At 46.7% G+C, this 18,023-nt stretch overlaps 1 protein-coding gene across 1 annotated transcript in view; it reads right to left on the bottom strand.

Annotated features, from left to right (window-relative positions):
- The window catches only part of LOC105534357 (E3 ubiquitin-protein ligase parkin-like), a gene marked incomplete at its 5' end in the record, with an annotated part of 44,737 nt that extends 32,872 nt beyond the window's left edge, over window positions 1–11,865 (bottom strand). The window contains one exon of the mRNA XM_011973066.1: window positions 11,782–11,865. Within this exon, the coding sequence (XP_011828456.1) occupies window positions 11,782–11,865 (84 nt within the window). The remainder of the gene's footprint in view (window positions 1–11,781) is intronic.
- Window positions 11,866–18,023: the final 6,158 nt, after the last annotated feature.

Below are 18,023 nucleotides of genomic sequence, written 5' to 3'. Positions count from 1 at the left end.
GTGTGTGTGTGTGGTATGTAGCTGTGATAATAGGTTTCTATAAAAATATTTTCCACATTGCGAACTTGTTCTAGCCGCTTGTTTATGGAGTCTAGTACACAGGGTATAGACTTGCAAAATCAGGTTCGGAATTTACATTCAGACCTTTTTTACCAACTCTGCTGGGATCCTAAAACCCCTCTGGAATCCAAAAGCCTTTGGGACAGCATCATTTTCAGGGGAGGATCCCATGTGTCAGGCCAGGCAGGCATCTGGGGGAGCCTGCACTGTGGCCGTGCAGAGGGAAGACTCAGGGAACCCACAGGCTGTGACCTCCGCAGGTGAGAGAGCACAGGGAACCGGCAGGCCATGACCCCCACGGGTGAGAGAGCACAGGGGACCTGCAGGTCGTGACCCCTACATGTGAGAGAGCTCAGGGGACCTGCAGGCCGTAACCTCCACACTGATAGAGCTCAGGGGACCTGCAGGCTGTGTCCCTCAAGGTAGAACTCCTGGGGGTGGAGGGAACTCCTGGGGGTGGAGGGAACCCCTGGGGGTGCTGAGGCTCCTGCAGAGGGAGGACGGCCCTGGCCAGAAGCTGACACTCCAGGGAGTGCCCTGCCATGCTGGAGTGACAGTCCAGAAGAGAAGAAGGGTTTCTGCAGTACAGGAGTGTGCTTGGAGAGCCCCAGCCCCAGGTCTGCATGGTCAGGATCGGCCTCCAAGGGCAGGCATGCGGTGCCAGTGTGTGTGTGCACACGCAAGCATGCCTTCACTTGTCTTTTAATCCCAACCAATCTTACCTCTCCTTTCCTTTCCTCTCTCCACAGTGCCTGACATTTTTAGCATTCAGCCTTAAAAACCCAAACCCCCAAGTTTCACCATTTTGTAGTACTTTGCAACTTACAAACGGCTAAACACACACTCATTTCATTATTTATAGCTTGGTAGATCTTACTGGCCCCGAGTGGCAGGCAACGAAAAGGCTGTGAGCCTTTGAGCAACTTGCCTGGAAGAGGAGGAAATCAAACTGGGCCTTTGACGACCTGCCAAGGGCCATTTCTGCTGCCCCAGAGCAAACCTTCGCACACAAGCTGAGTGCCTTGGAAACGCACTGCAGAGTCTGGTGCTGTCCTGGCACTGACAGCTTTTCACAGTGCAAGGCCGAGCCCGAAGGACGCGCTGGCTTTAATGGAGATCTGTCACGGTCATTTCAGACCATCTGCATGTCCACTTAGGCGGCGGGTCCAGGGCCACGGATTCAAGAGAAGTGGCATCAAACCTGCTTTACTTAAACCAACAAGCGGTTCAGAAAATACACTCCCAAGTAACCGGGGATCTAGATCTCCGGGAATAATAAATTACACCCGTCTCCCAATACTGGGACTGAACTTGTGTGTGAAGGCAGTCGATGGCTGAGAGACGGCTCTGCGGTGAGATGCTGGGGCAAAATATATCAAAAGATCGCAGCTTCCCGGAGCCACTGCTGCTTCAGTGTCCTCCACGGAGGGAGGTGCACCTCCTAGCCTCTCCTGGACTGTAACTCTGAAGAGGTGGGGTGGGGGTGGGGAGCATGGGTAAGGGGCAGTTCGTTGGAGATTGTCAATCTCGCATCTTGATCACTGGCTCCAGCCTAGATTCCCCTGTGAGGTGGTCTAGGCATCCACTCCTTTCCCCACTGAACCCCTCTGCTCAGATGTCCACAAGGAACGTGTGTCTCCCTGAACAACCTGCTTTTGTTTCTGTCTCCTCTTCCAGCCAATAGCACCACCATCGTTCCAAGCTAGACATTCATGCATCAACATTAACCCGTCACCTCTCATCCTGTCTTCTAATCCACTGCCAAGTTCTGCGGATCCTACCTCAAGCCCATCCCCTCCTCTGTATTCCCTGGCCGGGCTCCTGGCACCTGATGGGTCTCCGGTTTGGCCCTTTTTGGGGGTGCTCTGCTGTGCTCCCAGCCCCACCACCTTGGGAATGAGGTCACACCATCACATCACGGTGGTGGGACAGCTCACGGCCAGTGGTGGAGGGTGGATGTGAAGGGCCCACCTCCAGCCTCCTACCTCTGGCTCCCCTCAGTCTTCTGTGGCAACCGCACTGCAGGTGGATTCCGCCTCTGCCCAACCCTGCTTCCTTCTCTTCCTGAAGGTGCTGTTGAGAGCAGCCCTGAGACATCCCCTGCCTGCAAGTCTCAGAGCCTGTTTTCCTGGGAACCTATAACCTGTGACACTTGGTGCCCAGACAGTCCTAGGAAGCAAACTCTAAAATGGAGTTAGAGCTGGAATCCCTCCGGCCAGTGGCCAGAGAGGAGCCTGTCGCTGTTGGGAGAGAGTGCTGGAAGCTGAGTGGGGCCCCGAGGAGCAAAGGGCAGGGCAGGTGGCACGCAAGTGCCCTGTCTCTGTGGTTGTGCACATAGGCAGGCCCTGTGGATTCCAGGTGTCTGTGGAGGGAAAAGAGGTCACACGGGCCAGTAAGAGCATCCCAGTAAAGATTCTGGGGGTTCAGCAGCTGAGAACAATGGACCATTTGAAAAAGAGCCCCTGGCATGCTACTGAGCCCTGTGGAGTTGGAGTATCTGTGCAGCAATCCGTCATAAGACAGAAGTGCAGCACCGAGGACCAGAACCAGGCCCAAGCAGGCCCACGGTGCATGAGCGAGCTGCACAAGCAGGGCCTCAGACCCCCGTGCCATCCACACTGTGGCGTGACTGCCTCTCCTTGGGCTCACAATCATGGCCCCACGGTGGTGATGGCAGGGCTGGGGGGATTCCCTATGACACAGCAAGGGATCCAAGCTTGGTTCACAATTGAGTTAGCTTAACATATGGCTGCAAGCCAAAAATGCACCATCACTATCCTGTAACCCTCTTTAGGGTTGAAAGAGAATGGCGAGGGGAGACCCTGTCAATAGGCAGAGCCTTGGGCATCGCAACGGCTATGGTCTGAGTGTTTCTGTCTCACCAGATCCCTATGTTGAAACCTAATCGCCGAGGTGGTGGGATTAGGAGGTGAGGCCTTTGCAGGTGATTGGGTCACAAGTAAGAGCCCTCAGGATGGGATTAGTGCCCTTATAAAGAGAGGGCAGTAACCAGTCACCCCTCATCCTGTGAGGCCCCAGAGAGCCGCCTTGCCCCTTCCACCATGTGAGGGCATAGCTAGAAGACGTCATCTACAAACCAAAAAGTGCTCTGTCATGAGACCCCACATCTGCTAGTGAGTTCATCTTTGACTTCCGAGCCTCCAGAACTGCAAGGAATAAATGTGTGTTGTTTATAAGCCAGCCAGTCTACGGTATTGAGTGACAGCAGCCCAAACAGATGAGGCAGCAACTGACAGTGGACTGTGTGTGGAAAGGAAAGAGTCCCGAGTTAGGAATAGATACAAGCTCTTAAGCAGTGGCAAACATCTTGGCAGCCTCCGTAAGGGCAGGGACGGATAAAATCTGGTAGACTGAGGACAGGTGAGACAAGGAGCTCTGCAGACCAGGCACGTGGACAGACCCGTGGGAGGGGCAGGACACGTCAGCATGTTTGCACAGCACGGCAGAGCTCACGGGACAGCACTTCAACAAGCAGATGGAGCGATCCAGTCAGTGGACCACTGCCAGCCTCCGCCACTGGCCACAGCAGTCCTGGGCTAGGGTACTCCTGTGTGGAGCAAGCATGGTGGTGAGGTGAAGCCCTGCCAGGCCCCCCAGCTCGGGCATTCCCCTGTCTGCCACACTGCCAACATTCAACCTGCCGGCAACCAAGCGCGGCACTGAGTCCTGTGTGTCCTCCAGTCCTCGAGGAGACCGACTAACTGGCCAGTGGGTGTCACGTGGATCACACTGACACCGGGTAAGATGAAGACACTCCATCTTGACAGGAAGTGACTCCTATTCTGGGTGTGGCTTTGCCTTTCTTGGCAACAGAGCCTCAGCCAGCACTAGCATCTGCAGGCTACCGGCACCCTGTGTGACACTGCATTGTGTCCCAGTGGGCACACGACCATGGGAACACTGGTCCTGTCACACATCCTACTGCCCAGAAGCTGTTGACCTGATGAGACGGATGGACCAGGCTTGCACAGTGCTGCTGGAGCTGCACTGTGATGTGGGCGCTGTCCACTAAGATGAGGTTTACAATCTGAATCAACAACTACCACGGTGCAGGGTGTGTCTCCAGCAGGGAGAATGCAGTGGTTCCGGAATCAAGGGGTGGAAGGAGGAATGGCCCCACTTCTCGCTCCCAGTGGCCCACTTGGAGTTTGTGCTCTCCATCTGTGCAACCCGGCCTTACATATACAGGGGCCCTGGCTTCCAGCATGAGAGTACTTCTGCCGGAGAACACAGCAAGGGTTCTGGTTACTTCATGTTGCATTTGCTAAGTGATTAGCGGGCTAGAAACGGAGTCGCCATCCTGGAAGGGATAACTGACTCTCAGGAGCAGGCAGGGCTGCAGTGATAGGATGGGGTATTTAAATGAGAAGAATGCATGTGGCACCCAGGTGGGTCACTGTGGTATCTCTTGGTCCTCCCCTGCCCAATGTTGATAGCAAATCATTCAGTAGTCATGGCTTTAGAATGGCACCCAGGAGCCTGGACCCATCAGGGATGATGTCTGTGTCAGCCTACCAGGTAAGCCACCTAGAGGTCTTCTCTGAGGGCGAGGGGACTCTAGAATGAGTAGGAGAGAAGGAAGTCAGTGGGAGTCAGCTGCAACTTCAAGAGCAGCTGTGGCAGCATGAGCTATATATAGTTTACCCTGCTAACCTTCCATTTGTACATTTCTCCAGTCTCTCTCATTCCACAAGCAAATGTCTCCAGGCAGTGCAAGGGACACACTGCAGCAGATGCTGTGAGGCTGGCCAGACCCCTCCTCCAGGACTGATATACCTGCTGCTGGGTGTGTCCGCAGCAGACAGCTCTCTGCCAAGTCTCCACTTGGGAAGTGCCCCCAGTTGAAGAAGGCTGCTTCATCCAAGGCCATTTTTCCTTCTGGGGGAAGCCCACATTGAAAACCTGGCCTATGCATGGGGATGTAAGGCCTGACCACTCTGTGTCCATGCAGAACAACTCAGAAGACTCATCCAGCTCCGGGGCTCCTTCTAGGACCTGCTGTGGCAGCTACGTAGCAGTTCAGCCTTCCTTCAGGCTGCTTCGTGCGACTCCCCATGGCACCCTCCAGTACACAGTCTGCACTCAAATCTCAAGCATCTCAGGGTTTTTCTTTCTGGAAAACACGAACTATTACAATTCTCTAAGTGTTTTTCATATTACAGCCAGAGATCTTTCAAAAGCACCCATCTGATGATGTCAGCCTTAAAAAAAATCTCCAAATGCCTTCTCACTGCCCTAAATTCCAAGCTCTTGCCTGTGACTGATAAGGCCCTGCATTTCCTGGCTCCCATCTCCAGCCTAGTCTGTGGCCACAGCCACCATCACTTTATGGTACAATGAAGGGAGTGTCTTCTGCCTCCCTGAAAATGTCATTCGCGTTCGTCTCCAGAACTTTGCACACCTTGTCCCTTTGCTTAGGACACCGGTAAGTTCCTTCCTTGCCTGAAGAGCTCATCCCTGTAGGTGTCAAATTTCATTTCTTCCAATGAACAATTCCTCCAGCCCCATGAAGAACTGGTCAGGTCCCACTTTTATGCTTCCAGAGCATCCTGAACTTTCTCTCTTGTGCCTCGTAGCATACAACATTTTAATTATTTGTCAAACTGTGTTTCTACTTCACTAGATTACAAACCCTATGAGAACAGAGGCCAAGTCCAAGTCTATCCTTTTTTTTTTTTGTTTTGTTTTTTTAAGACGGTTTCTTGCACTGTCGCCCAGGCTGGAGTGCAGTGGTGCGATCTTGGCTCACTGCAACCTCCGCCTCCCAGCTTCAAGCGATTCTTCTGCCTCAGCCTCCCACCAAGTCTATCTTTAATGTTGTATCCAAAATGCCTAGTACTATGCATGGTAATAAAAGGTGCTTTATAAATGTGTACTGAGCATCCTTCTTCTTCCTTCTTTCCACTAATTGTAAGAAATTCACAGTCGAAATGAGGTTCAAAGGCACATAATGTAGGAAGTGTAACACAACGTTGCAGCCAAAATTCTACTTATAGATGTGTTTAAGATTTTAAAAAAAATGTTAATTCTCAACATTTAAAAATAAAGACACTTAACAAAAACACATGGATTTTATACTGACATCACAAAATCACACTGGAAGGCCTAGTACCATTGGGCTCACATTTCTGCTGGGTAAACATGGACCTGAACTGGGGAGCTGTGTAGCAGGTGTTTCCCCAAGCCTCCCACAACAAGTCATGCCCACTCCAGTTTGCCACAGACCCCCGCCCCCAACCCCGTCACGGGGCTCTGTCATTATGCTTGCAGGCTTTTGTGTCAATGTTTTTGTTGTTGTTCTGTTTGTTTTAATAGGAAAAGCAGAAGAAAATGAAATGTATCTTTGCATCCTTATCAAAATATTGACAGGTCCATGAAGTAGGCTTCAGGTCTGCCTCACTCATTTAAGGGTTGTGTTGCTGTTGACATCTAAGTTGGCCATCCCTGGTACTGTGTTTGACAAGCCAACAACAGCCCGCTTATCCCCCTCTTTCAAAAGGCAGAGTGACCAGTAAGAACAATGGAAGCACATTTCTGCTTCACTGGGACTGGAATGGTCATCAGTGCTGGCTGGTGCAGCTCCCAAAGACCTGGGTAAAAGAATGGTCTGGGGCTTGTCAACTCTATGCCCCTGGGTGGCCACTCTCCCTCTCCCTTGCCTATGGACAAAAATCTATCACAAAAACTTGAGATAAGGCTCAGAATAAGACGGTGTATTTGAAAGTGCTTTGTAAACAAGCACCACACAAGTGCACCTTATTATATTTGTCCCAAGCAAATGCTGGGTTTGTTTTTCTAATTTAGGAGGCAGATGGAAGGAACTGAGGTTTACTGTGAAAATCTAATTTTCCCTCGTGATTCAAAATATTGCTGAGACATAATCCAGCCCTGAAGCTACTGTCCATTCTTTTCCAGTACTTACCCAGCTTCATGGTAGGGAGGGACGTGTGTGGATGAAGGAGGGATTTGTCATTCATTCAATAAACACTTAATGAGCACCTACTCTGTGCCAGGCACTGAAGGATACAGGATGCAATAGGCACAAACCCTGCACTAACAAAGCCTAGACTTTTTGTGAAGAAACAGGGAAACGATATTTCAATGTGACGAATGTATCAGAATGTACAGTTGTCTGAAAGCTTATAGGACGTAGCGGGGAGGGCAGATGGCTTCCGGGAGAAGGTAACATGATCTGGGCCTAGAAGGTTGAGCAGGAGGCATGGTTGGTAGGCAGGCATGGGCACATTCCCCTCAGACACTGTAGATATATTAAAGACAGCAGTTGCTGTTTCCCAACTACTTAGATCAAGTATAGCCACTGAAATTGATCTCCCTTGTGGCTTTAGGTAGCACCTCTAAAAATCTGGAAGTCTCAGTCTGCTCTCCTGTTGAATAGGGAGAGGAACATCAACTACTTAGAACCACTGGGAGAATGAATCAATTTATGTGGTTTGCAAGAGCAAGTGTGTAGTTATTAGCAAGTCCCCAGGGGGAATACACGGAAGGAACTGGAACATGGAGAGGAGAACAAGCGGGGAAAAACAAGGGAAAGCAAATGGGATTAGATTCTCATTAGTCTGTGACGGATTGATCTTCTGTCACTGCTTTCCCAAACTCCCAGCAGTTTCAACTTAAAGCTTGTTCAATATTTTAAAACCAATTTAAATCCAATTGTTGAGTTTGCTTAAAAAAATTATTGCGTTAATCAAAAAATGCATTAAGTTTTAGGTCCAATAGTCTAACTGATAGGAAAAGCTCATTGGGACCCAAGAGAAATGGGCTCGCCTGGCTGGAGAATGTAATGTGCAAGAACAGAAACCAATCAACGCTAAACGGAAGAACAGGAGAAACGAGTCACAAATGCCTCAAAGCAAAGAACCCTGCAACTGAATGGAATTGAAAGAAAGCGTGAAGAGCGCTGATGAGGGTATTTAGTTAGTATCAGCGAAATTCAGACATGAGAACACATCTAAAGCCTTCCGTTCCAAGGGAGGCTGCAAGTGGGTTTTTATTATGAGATGTGCAGAGTGTCATCCTTTCAAAGATTTCAGGTCAATGAAACTGCAGAGGTCATCCTCCTGGAGACCATGCTGCTTGAGAGAAATGTAGGGAACAGAAAATAAGCCAGCTCTATGAAAATAAAAACCCTTCATTCTGTTATCAAATCGAATTGGGTCATGAAATTTGAAGAAATAGCTTGTTTGGTTCGTGCCTTCCCACATCCGAGAGCAGCTATGGTTGAAATAAGGAAACTTGGGAAGATTGGTAAATTCGCTCACAGAGAAGGTGCTGGTGATTCTGTATTCTTCCCCTTCTCTGCTTTGCATCTGGAAGGCTGACTCCCATGGGCTGTTCCCCTAGGATCCCCTGTGTCTGGCTTCCGGCCTTGTGTATGGCCTGTGGGAGACATTAGCAAGAGATCGGATGGCAGGAGGCAGGAGGCAGGATGTCCGTGCTCGCTCCCTTCCTGCTGTGGGGCTATTTCCGGGCAATGCTGGATGCCCCTTGATGATACCTCCTGTCACAAGGCCCCTTTTCCACGGCTGCAGCTCATGGGGTTCACAGAACCCTTCCTCCCCCTGCCTCTGCAGGCCTGGGGTGGCCATGGCTCCCCACTGATGCTCACTTCGAGGCCCTGAGCCCTCTGAATGGTTCCTGTGGCCCCAGCCCGCCTCTATGGTCATCCCTTCCATTAATGTCTCTTCCTGTGCCTATCTGGGTTGGCTTCTCTCTCCCGAGGGACCCTGATCAAATCAGAGATGTAGGAAAACATGGCAGCGAAGACCCCAATTAGTTGCTTTCTGTTCTCTGGCAACTGTTCACTAGCAGATATCTTTTTAGTTTGGCTGGTTGGTTTGCTTTGTTTTCAAATAAGAGGAATTGGAGGCTGTCCCTGTGATTAGGAACTAGAAGCAGGAAGGGCCTCATATCCTGGGGGCTCTAACTGCAGGGCTGCTTCGCTCTGGGTTCTTTCTGGGATGACCCTGACGTGGATTAACTATACCTCCTCAGAATTCCTATCATATCAGTTGCTCGGGCAACCTCTGCGGCATCTATTGAAGCCATAGAAACTCCATGGGAGCAGGGACGTTGTCTTGCTTTTTGTTCTGAGGGCCTAGAACCATGCCTAACATATTATGGGTGTTTAATGCGTATTTGTTGAATGAATGAAATAATGTCTCATGGGGCGCAATGGCTCACGCCTGTCATCTCAGCACTTTGGGAGGCTTGCTTGAGGTCAGGAGTTCAAGACCAGCCTGGGCAACATGCTGAAACCCTGTCTCTATGAAAAATACAAAGAGTAGCCTGGTGTGGTGGTGTGTGCCTGCAGTTCCAGCTAGTCGGGAGGCTGAGGTGGGAGGGTTGCCTGAGCCAAGGATAAGGAGTCTGCAGTGAGCCAAGATCGCACCGCTGCACTCCAGCCTGGGCAACACGGTGAGACCCTGGTTCAAAAAAAATGAAATAACATCTCTTTCTTTATAGATGCTACCATCACTCAACAAACCATCTATTAAACGTCTGTGCAGCAGATGTCATCTTGGGCCTGGAGACGCAGGGGCGCAGAGGACACAGTCTGGTTGAAGAGGTTCTGGCCCCCGCAACTTTGCCCATGTGGCACCCTCTGCTGGAATGTCCTTTACCACACCGTCTTGCTGTCCTGACAAACTCTGACCCATCTTCTGTGACTTCTCCAGGGAAGCCTAGACGTGTTTTATGTAAAGCTATAGAGTTGCTAAGCTTTGGTTTAGCACACTACCATAATTACGATATTCATTTTCCAGCAAATATCCCCCCATGGCTCCCCTGAGCCTCTGAAGGGAAATACACTTTTCTTTTCTTTTCTTTTTTTTTTTTTTGAGACGGAGTCTCCCTCTGTCATCAGGCTGGAGTGCAGTGGTGCAATCTCGGCTCACTGCAAGCTCCACCTCCCAGGTTCAAGTGATTCTCCTGCCTCAGCCTCCTGAGTAACTGGGATTACAGGTGTGTGCCACCACACCCAGCTAATTTTTGTATTTTTAGTAGAGACGGGGGTTTCACCACGTTGGCCAAGCTTATCTTGATCTCTTGACCTCATGATCCACCCACCTCAGCCTCCCAAAGTGCTGGGATTACAGGCATAAGCCACCGCGCCCTGCTGGGAAATATACTTTTCAATGCATTTTTCTAGAGAGTCCAGCAGCTGCTTGACCCACCCAAATGCTCAATTTAATGTCTGCTAATTGACATTGTTTGCAGACACAGTTCCCTTGATATTTGGACATCTATGGTTTAGGTCATCTCTAACTTTCTTTTTCCTATTTTTCTGAATCCAATATTAAGGTTTTAGAAATTTAAAAACATTTAATTTGGGCTACCTCAATCTTTAACACCAAGGCTGGATGGTTCCTCTTGACTGAAGAATGAATGAGATTAGAGGGAGGATCAGGCGCCTAGATGGCTTTAGGTTAAGCAATGCTCTTCTTTCCCTAACAGCTACTGTTTCCAAATAAATACTGTAGATGCCAGAGTGTATCTTCGTGGAAGCCTCTGCCATGTTTGCAGTCTCAGAGCATATGGATGTAAATTGCTAGACTGACTCCGTTTCCCAGAGCCTCAGGTGTCCCTGCCTCCACTACAGCAGTCCTAAGGCAGGGGTCTCCGGGCCATTATTGCTTCTGCTGTCAGTACCTGGTAAGCTCACATTTGTATGTCCCTGAGCCAAAATAAAATCAACAGAAGGAGCATTTGCTGCCTGGGCTATGGAAATGGCAACTCAGTCCTAAATCCACTCATACGCTCATGGCTGGCAATTTAGGAGCAGATAAGAAGACCCAAATTCACCAGTTCTATTTATTTAGTTATGCTAATATTGGATAAACTCATCTGCAGAATTCCATATAGGGATACACTTATCCTCTGATTTTAGAGCATTCAGATCTTTAACATTCTGTACTGTAAAATCAAAATGTTCTGGGATTTCTATGTCTGTTTACTAGGTTCCTATCAGTAAAATGACTAAAGGATTTATGTGCAAAGATATGGGGTTTAAACCCTTGTTGACATCTACATTGAGAGAAAAATAATGAGCAAATTCATCTACTGTGATGACGTTTTTACTCTTTTGCCCTGAAGGTTTTGTTGATCCTAATTAATAAATAAAATAAAATGTATTTGCATTTTCCTAAGACTGAGATAGCACCTTAGAGAGTGAGGCTCAGTCAACACATTCTTTACTTAATGAGGACTGAAACACCAGTGAGCATAGGGCATGATGCTGCTAAAAGACAATGATATCCTTACATAATATAATCTTTCTGTACACGCCACTCGTAGAGGTATTTTCACCAGAGATTCTAAACTAGGGCATTAAAGAAATTGAAGTAGAGTTAGCATTGATTTCTCTGATTTAGAGACTATTAAGTTGTTTTATTTCCCCTCTAAGGACTCCCTTGAAAATGCTCACATGCCTTATCCCTGTTCCATATCTGCCCAGGGAAAAGCTATTTTGGACATGCCCCAAATGGCCATTAGGAAGTCTACAGTGTGCCCCAAGGAGGGGAGTCATTCTGGGAGAAGCCAGGGCCCTATTCCCATGGCTGTCAGCTACCAGTCTGCTTCTTGCTTTTTCAGAATGGAACTCTCCATGATCTCCAGGAAACAGCTCCAGTCCCCCACTGTGTCTGGAGCCCTGCTTGGAGGAATGAGTAGGGCATTCTGTACCTGAGTAGTTGTTCCTGAGGCTTCAAATAGGGCACTGCACTCCCCTTCATGGTATGCTTCTTTACACTCCCGGCAGAAGGCAAACTGCAAAAGAACACATATCCATTAATTAGGGACATTAGGTTGCATTTGGCAATAACACATTTTTCCTTTTCCAAACTCATTATATTCATTCCTTTGGCTTGTGCGATAGTTTCTGTATCAAATTACTTTCTTTTGCAAGGAGAAATCAAGTTATATTTTGATGAGATTGTTCACTCTTTACTCAAGAGTGTTCCAAGCACCATAGCAAGGCTACAGAGATGACGGGTCACATTTCCTTCCCTCAAGGTGTTTCCACTCTAGTGGAAGACACAGTGATATGGTTTACTACATCCCCACCCAAATCTCATCTTGAACTGTAGTTCCCATAATCCCTGTGTGTCATGGGAAAGACCTGGTGGGAGGTAATTGAATCCTGGGGATGGTTTCCCTCATGCTGTTCTCGTGATAGTGAGTTCTCACGAGATCTGATGGTTTTACAATGGGCTTTCCCCTTCGCTCGGCTCTCATTCTTCTTCTTCCTGCCACCATGTGAAGAAGGATGTGTTTGCTTCCCCTTCCACCAGGATTATGAGTTTCCTGAGGCCTACTCAGCCCTGTGGAACTGTGAGTCAACTGAACCTCTTTCCTTTATAAATTATCCAGTCTCGGGTATGTCCTTATAGCAGTGTAAGAACAGACTAATACACACAATAATGCAAATAGATACCCACAGCAAAGTTTAACTGGTATTAGAATGTAAGGAAAAAAACTTCAAGACATTCACATTCAATATTTGTTTGCATTCACAGAAGATTTATATGCCCATGTCAGTGGACTTACTTTTGTATCGAAAGCCTATTATGGAAATTTGTAAATGGTCGGCTATGGGCTGAACTGTGGCCCCTCATAATTGATAGGTGGGAGCAGGACCTCAGAAAGTAACTATATTTGGAGATAGTGCCTTTAAAGTGGTAAAGGGAAGATGAGATTGTTAGGGGAGGCCTTATTCAATCTGACTAGTGTCCTTACAGGAAGAGGAGACTAGGACAGAGACATACGGACTGAGAAATGATAAGCAGCATTCACCATGGGACTGAAGATGCCCAAGGGACCAATGCCCTCTACCTGCCATTTTACAAAGAAGAAAGCTGGAAGAGTGAATGCCAGCCAGGCTCATTCAGGACTGTCTGTCTGGGATCCATGGACCTCTCCAGAAAGCATATCCCATTCTCATCGCCACCAGCCATGCTCTGAAGTTGCTGTCACGGTTGAGTTGTGGGTCAGCAGTGGAACACACTGGACTGGAGTCATCCTCCCATCCCCTGCCACCTGAAACACCTTGGGAACGGTTTCTGTGCCTTTGTTTCCCCCTCAGAAATGCCAGGATAACAGTGATAGCTATCTTATATGACCCTTGGGAGAGGCAGGGAGATAGCACATGCTGAGTGACTGCAAACACAGCATACAATGTGTTCTAAACTTTAAGGAAATGAGGCCAGTCAGGGACTATTTTGCCCCTACTCCATTTCGGAGGAAGGAGTTTCCTCACCAGAAAACTGGTTTCTCCATTTCAGAGGAAGGAGTTTCCTCACCAGAAAACTGGTTTCTTTCAATGCAAATTGCTTAATAAGTTGTGGGCAACATCTCCCACAGCAGAAACTGTATTCAGAGAAGGCATTTCAGCAGAGAAGAGAGTGCCATCCACAAGTATGGTGTGTGGATGATGGTGGTGGTCGTGGAGCATAGAGGCAAACTGACAGTATCCTCTTTCCCTTGAGAGGTGGGCTTTATGTCTCTTCTGCTGACAGCCAGATGTGTTGAGCACTTGACTACTAGAATGTGGTAGAAATGATGGTGTGCCACTTTCTAGGCCCAGGCCTCAAGAAACCAGAAGCTTCCATTTCCTGTTGGGACACTTGCTCTTGAAGCCCAGCTGCCATATGGTAAGGAAGCTCAACAGCCCATGAGATGCCCACATGGAGAAGAACTGCGATAATTTTATAGAGAAATAATCTCTTCAGAGATATGCCACAATTGATCTTCAAGTCATCATTTTTAGCATATTATATTCTTATTTCTTCTCATAGCAGAGAGACTGAACTCAAATTAAGTGAAATGTAAACTTTATTTAAAGGTTGGTGGGAGAGCGTGTGTGTGTCAGAATGTCCTCACGCAAATCACCAACATTACCTGGTTTCAGCTTCTGACATCTTATTTTCTCTGAACTAAAAGCGAATTCACTGAATAGTGAGTTGGGTTCTAGGATTTTCTTCTATTTTTAAAAACATTTATCTGTTAATACTTGGGTCTGCCTCACACTCATTCCTCTGCTCTTACATGCTTTGTTGGAAAAATGTGGACGGAAGGCCCAATCAGGGAGCTGGCAATGGGGTCTCAGCCCACTGCTTTCTAGAGAAGCAAATCTGATCCGTTGGTGTGAAAGGGAAAACCCTTCACATCTTATTAGTTCGTGGATGAGATATAAAATCAGTTTCATGGTAGAGGAACACCCTGGAGGTTGATCAGTTTGTCAGAATAAATAGGCCTTTCCTGACACAAAGACATTAAATTCCCTTTCACACCAGTACTACAAAGAATGGACTATTGAGAAATAACAGAAAGGGAAGAGCGTATCAAATGAAAGCCTCCCCATTTTAGCATGGCAAAAGGCAAGCAAATGCTGCAGGAATATTCCGGTGATGACTTCACAAGAACACACTGGCTAATTTGCTGCTATTCAAAGTATAATTTAAATTTAGATCTATCATGCAGTGGTCCTTCGCAATTAAGTAACATGAATCTGTCTCATGTGCAATGGGGAAACGTCTAGAAGGTCTGATTTGATCTTGAAAATGTTTGGGTTTTCAATTACATTATCCAGAACTCAAGACTCTCAACCTTCAGTTCTCAGGCTACACACCAGCATGCCCTGTGGTACCATAACAAACTCACAGGGGTGCCCTGGGATATTCTAGAATTTGAAGTAAAACACAGTGTGGCTGATGAATACTATGTGATTTATTAACTCAAGGTAGTTCCCAGTGTTAATGTAGATTGTGCCACTTTCCTTTTGGTGACATTGTATCTTTGCAAAGCTGGGTTTTTGGAAGTTACCAGGATAGAAAACAAGTGCCATGTAAACATCCATTTGGAACAAATATGTGATTTATTTATTTATTTATTTATTTATTTATTTATTTATTTATTGGAACAGAGTCTTGTGCTGTTGCCCAGGCTGGAGTGCAGTGGCACCATCTCGGCTCCTTGCAACCTCTTGCCTCCCGGGTTCAAGCAATTCTCCCGTCTCAGCCTCCCAAGTAGCTGGGACTATAGGCGCCTGCCACCACACCCGGCTAATTTTTGTATTTTTAGTAAAGATGGGATTTCACCGTGTTGGTCAGGTTGGTCTCAAACTCCTGACCTCAGGTGATCTGTCTGCCTCGGCCTTCCAAAGTGCTGGGATTACAGGCATGAGCCACCGCACCTGGCCAAGATGTGATTATTTTTAAGAATAAAATAAAGCTATTTTTTTCCTTCCATTTATGTGAATTATCATTTCAGTTAAGTATTAAGTTGTTATGACATTAATTCGTATTATGCTCTGTGGTACAAAATCTTTCATAGTCACAACTGTTAGGCATTTCTTTTGGCCTAGAAATGCCGTGAAAAATGTACTGAGCTGCTAAGGGCATGGTGAACAGAATTCTGGGGAACTCTGGGTTAGGCAGATACAAAACTCCTTCTTGAGACAGTGTTCGGACCAGTTTGCAAACATTTCCCGTGGCATAGCTGTTTCCAGAGAAAAAGCTTGTCGGGGAAGAAAGCAGACCTAGCTCCAACATTTTCACATCCATTCTGCTGACCTGCATGTCTCATATCTGGGGCGCCTGGATCCATCTTTAATCAACCATGTAGAAGGCTGAAATTTACCCGGGGATTTGCTCTTACTTAAAAATGGTCTCACATTTGCTGAGGCTCCCTTAAGCTGTATAATACCTCTCCAAACCTTAGGAGTAAACATTAACCGAATGGAAGTTAGTATACCAGCAAACATGGAGTATTGCTTGTACCGTATACATTTTCAGGATTATCTTCTCTTGTGGTGGATCTAACAAATGCCACCCATTTCTGTAGAGTTTTTTTTTTTTTTTTGAGAAATTTTAAATGTCTTTAAACAATTATAAAAGTAATACATCTTTCTTTCTTTCCTTCTTTCCTTCTTTTTTTTTTTTTTTTTTACGGAGTCTCGCTCTGTCGCCCAGGCTGGAGTGCAGTGGTGCGATCTTGGCTCACTGCAAGCTCCGTCTCCCGGGTTCACGCCATTCTCCTACCTCAGCCTCCCCAGTAGCTGGGACTACAGGTGTCCGCCACCACGCCCGGCTAAGTTTTTTGTATTTTTAGTAGAGACGGGGTTTCACTGTGTTAGCCAGGATGGTCTCATCTCCTGACCTCGTGATCCGCCTGCCTCGGCCTCCCAAAGTGCTGGGATTACAGGCGTGAGCCACCGCGCCTGGCCTACATACTTATTTCATTGGCTCTCTAAAGTCTGTTCCTTTATAGATTTGATTAAAAGGCAATCAAATACATGGACTGTATTACAGTTCCTGTGACGAGAGTTTTCTGTATCAACTTGGCTAGGCTATGGTCCTCAGTTACTCAAGCAGACACTAAGCTAGGTGTTCCTGTGAAGGTATCTTGTAGATGTGATTAGGATCTATAATCAATTGATTTTAAGTAAGAGAGATTATAATCTGAAGGGAGCTGATTCAATCTGTGGAAAGGCCTAAGAGCACAACTGAGGCTTCCCTGAGGAAGAAGAGATTTCACCTGTGGACAGCAGCATCAGGCTGTGCCCAGGAGTTCCAGCCTGCCCTTCCTGATGGCCACCCTGTGGATTTAGGAGGTGCCTACCCAGCCCTGAAACCATGTAAGCCACTTCCTTCCTGTAAATTTCTCCATATATATGTGTATATACACACATATAGATACAATGTGTGCCTGCATGTATACATGTAGGGATCTACACATACATATGCATATATGTGTGTATGTGTATATATATTTGATATAAGCATCTTGCTGGTCTGGTCTCTCTGGTGAAGCTCTGGCAGAGAAAGCTCCTATAGAAAAAATTTATTTTAACAGAGGTGGGGTTTCACCATCTTGGCCAAGCTGGTCTCGAACTCCTGACCTCGCGATCCACATGCCTTGGCCTCCCAAAGTGCTGGGATTACAGGTGTGAGCTACCAATACAAAAATTGGCTGGGCATGGTGGCAGGCACCTGTAATCCCAGCTACTTGGGAGGCTGAGGCAGGAGAATCATTTGAACCCAGGAGGCAGAGGTTGCAGTGAGCCAAGATTGCACCATTGCACTCCAGCCTGGGCAACAGGGCAAGACTCTGTCTCCCAAGAAAAAAAAAAAGAAAAAAGAAAAAATTTAACAAGGTCACTTTATTCCCAATCTTTTGCAAAAGAACTGATGTAATGAAAACTATTTAAACTTTCCCTGTTATTTGCAAAATTATAGTTCAAACCTCTCTCTCTAAATATATATATGTGTGTGTGTATATATATATATTTTAAATTCCAGGCAGCCATATGGCAAATTCTTCTCAGAATTCAACACCAGGAGAAAGTTCACCACTTCCAATAGTGTGGTGGTTTCCTTTTATTTGACAATGAATGTGGTTACCTAATACATTCTCCTTGGTATGTTTTCAAGATTAAAAGCTTGGTGCCACCGATGACTCTAGTCATCAGCTTATCCTAAATGCCTAAAAGGAGGTATAGAATTAAAAAAAAACTATTTAATAAAGGCTAAATTCAATAAGTCAGTTTTTTTCTATTGCATAGTAGCTAAACGATTCTTAACACGGAAGTAATATTTTTGCCTTGCAACTAATATGTGTTGAGTATTTACTTTTAGGATGAGTAAAATCTTGGCCCTAGGCAACATATAAAAGAATAGCACACTGGAATCTGTGAAATCATGTACTAGGTCTTTATATGTTTAAATACCAGATATAGATTAGTGTTTAGAAGCGAACCCTTTGAAGTAGGGAGACCCAGAGTCTGAGGCCTCCTGGATCATTTATTATCTGTGTGATCCTAACATCTCTTTGCTTGAGCTTCTTTGCATCTACAAAGAAGAAATAATAAGGTAATGAATATTTAACACAGTTTCTGGTACACAGTAAACACAACAACACAACAAATA

This window comes from Mandrillus leucophaeus, unplaced genomic scaffold (genome assembly GCF_000951045.1).
Source record: "Mandrillus leucophaeus isolate KB7577 unplaced genomic scaffold, Mleu.le_1.0 Scaffold1338, whole genome shotgun sequence".
NCBI lineage: Eukaryota > Metazoa > Chordata > Mammalia > Primates > Cercopithecidae > Mandrillus > Mandrillus leucophaeus.
This window is presented reverse-complemented; position numbering and strand designations above follow the sequence as displayed.